This window comes from Ascaphus truei, chromosome 14, assembly GCF_040206685.1.
Source record: "Ascaphus truei isolate aAscTru1 chromosome 14, aAscTru1.hap1, whole genome shotgun sequence".
Classification (NCBI taxonomy): Eukaryota; Metazoa; Chordata; class Amphibia; order Anura; family Ascaphidae; genus Ascaphus; species Ascaphus truei.
This window is the reverse complement of record NC_134496.1, coordinates 19,242,106-19,245,421: the sequence shown is the minus strand read 5'-3', so window position 1 is coordinate 19,245,421 and position 3,316 is coordinate 19,242,106. Positions and strand designations below refer to the sequence as shown.

General features: G+C 46.4%; 1 protein-coding gene across 1 annotated transcript in view; it reads right to left on the bottom strand.

The window, feature by feature from the left end:
- The window catches only part of LGALS12 (galectin 12), a 2,487-nt gene extending 2,241 nt beyond the window's left edge, over window positions 1-246 (bottom strand). Inside the window, exon 1 of the mRNA XM_075569395.1 lies at window positions 203-246. Within this exon, the coding sequence (XP_075425510.1) occupies window positions 203-246 (44 nt within the window). The remainder of the gene's footprint in view (window positions 1-202) is intronic.
- Between the last annotated feature and the right edge of the window lie 3,070 nt (window positions 247-3,316).

Here is a 3,316-nt window from a genome sequence, read left to right as displayed (position 1 = left end):
AGAAAGCCTTTAAAAAAGGCATGTACAGGACAGGCAGTGTTCTGGCAGAGGGATGCACCAAAGTGTGACGTCGCAATACCGTGGTGAACGCTGCGCTCGCCGTATCCTCCGGTCAGCGCGTCACAGTACTTCCGGGTTCAGTCCCTCCAGACAAGAGTTACACGTGACCGCTCTTGTCCTCAGATGCTGCAACAGCCAATACCGCAGGGTGGTCTTCCGGTGAAGGCTGAGCTGCAGTTCATTCATCGTTTGTATAAAGCTTTATTTATTTTATTCATTTTGAGTTTATTACTGGATTAGAGTATTTTGATTTGGTGAATTTTTGTTTCTATCCACATACACGCTCAGAGTGGTAATACCGGTATACACATACACACTCAGAGAGGTAATACCTGTATACACATACACGCCCAGAGAGGTAATACCGGTATACACATACACGCCCAGAGAGGTAATACCGGTATACACATACACACCCAGAGAGGTAACACCGGTATACATACACACCCAGAGAGGTAATACCGGTATACACATACACGCCCAGAGAGGTAATACCGGTATCCACATACACGCTCAGAGTGGTAATACCGGTATACACATACACACTCAGAGAGGTAATACCGGTATACACATACACACCCAGAGAGGTAATACCGGTATACACATACACGCTCAGAGAGGTAATACCGGTATCCACATACACGCTCAGAGTGGTAATACCGGTATACACATACACACTCAGAGAGGTAATACCGGTATACACATACACACCCAGAGAGGTAATACCGGTATACACATACACGCTCAGAGAGGTAATACCGGTATCCACATACACGCTCAGAGTGGTAATACCGGTATACACATACACACTCAGAGAGGTAATACCGGTATACACATACACACCCAGAGAGGTAACACCGGTATACACATACACGCCCAGAGAGGTAACACCGGTATACACATACACACCCAGAGAGGTAATACCCGGTATACACATACACACTCAGAGAGGTGATACCGGTATACACATACACGCCAGAGAGGTAATACCGGTATACACTTACACGCCCTGAGAGGTAATACCGGTATCCACATACACGCTCAGAGAGTAATACCGGTATACACATACACGCTCAGAGAGGTAATACCGGTATATACATACACGCTCAGAGAGGTAATACCGGTATACACATACACGCTCAGAGAGCTAATACCGGTATACACATACACGCCCAGAGAGGTAATACCGGTATACACATACACGCTCAGAGAGCTAATACCGGTATACACATACACGCCCAGAGAGGTAATACCGTATACACATCACACACTCAGAGAGGTAATACCGGTATACACATACACGCCCAGAGAGGTAATACCGGTATACACATACACGCTCAGAGAGGTAATACCGGTATACACATACACGCTCAGAGAGGTAATACCGGTATACACATACACGCTCAGAGAGGTAATACCGGTATACACATACACGCTCAGAGAGGGAATACCGGTATACACATACACGCTCAGAGAGGTAATACCGGTATACACATACACGCTCAGAGAGGTAATACCGGTATACACATACACGCTCAGAGAGCTAATACCGGTATACACATACACGCTCAGAGAGGTAATACCGGTATACACATACACACTCAGAGAGGTAATACCGGTATACACATACACACTCAGAGAGGTAATACCGGTATACACATACACGCCCAGAGAGGGAATACCGGTATACACATACACGCCCAGAGAGGTAATACCGGTACACACATACACGCCCAGAGTGGTAATACCGGTATACACATACACGCCCAGAGAGGGAATACCGGTATACACATACACGCCCAGAGAGGGAATACCGGTATACACATACACGCCCAGAGAGGTAATACCGGTATACACATACACGCCAGAGAGGGAATACCGGTATACACATACACAGCCCAGAGAGGTAATACCGGTAGACACATACACGCCCAGAGAGGGAATACCGGTATACACATACACGCCAGAGAGGGAATACCGGTATACACATACACGCCCAGAGAGGTAATACCGGTATACACATACACGCCCAGAGAGGTAACACCGGTATACACATACACGCCAGAGAGGTAATACTGGTATACACATACATGCTCAGAGAGGTAACACCGGTATACACATACACACCCAGAGAGGTAATACCTGTATACACATACACGCCCAGAGAGGTAATACCGGTATACACATACACGCCCAAAGAGGTAATACCTGTATACACATACACACCCAGAGAGGTAATACCGGTATACACATACACGCCCAGAGAGGTAATACCGGTATACACATACACGCTCAGAGAGGTAACACCGGTATACACATACACTCCCAGAGAGGTAATACCGGTATACACATACACGCCCAGAGAGGTAACACCGGTATACACATACACTCCCAGAGAGGTAATACCGGTATAACACATACACGCTCAGAGAGGTAATACATGTCCAGTATTACCTCTCATTTTTTACTGGACAGAGTGTCCAAATACAGAACAGTCCAGTTCAATACAGGACACCTGGCAACCCTATGCACAGCGTCACTTAACCCCTCCATCACCACAGCCCTGCAGAGCATCACTTCATCCCTCTCCTGCCAGAGATCAGTAGAGCATCACGTATCCGCTCTCAGAGCCCCCGTTTAGACGTTGGTTACATTACTGCCGGAGATGTTGTTATAACGCTCCCCTCCCTCCTCTTGTCCTTTGTCACTCAGCTGATGTGACAGACCTCGGGTCAATCTGGTAGTAACAGGTCCCGATGTCAGACAGGAATGTGACGAGAGATACGAGTGTGACAGGACTGTGGGAGACTGGTGACCTCGAACCTTCGGACCCCACAGAGAGCGTCAGTCTCAGCTGGCCCCAAATCTGCTTTTATATATATATATATATATATATATATATATATATATATATATATATATATATATATATATATATATATATATATATATATATATATATATATATATATATAGCAAATGGAAATATTACTGTATATATATATATGTGTTTCTATTTATGCCACAGACATTCATAGTGGGAGACAAAGCGACAATATTGTTTTAAGACCTGACTAAAGATCTGTCTGACCCTGCCCCCTCTCTCTCTGTCCCCTCTCCCTGCCCCCTCTCCCCTCTCTCTGTCCCCTCTCTCTGCCCCTTCTCCCTGTCCCCTCTCCCTCTCCCCTCTCCCTGCCCTCTTTCCCCTCTCCCTGTCCCTGCCATCTCTCTGTGTTCCCTCTCTTTGTCCCCACCA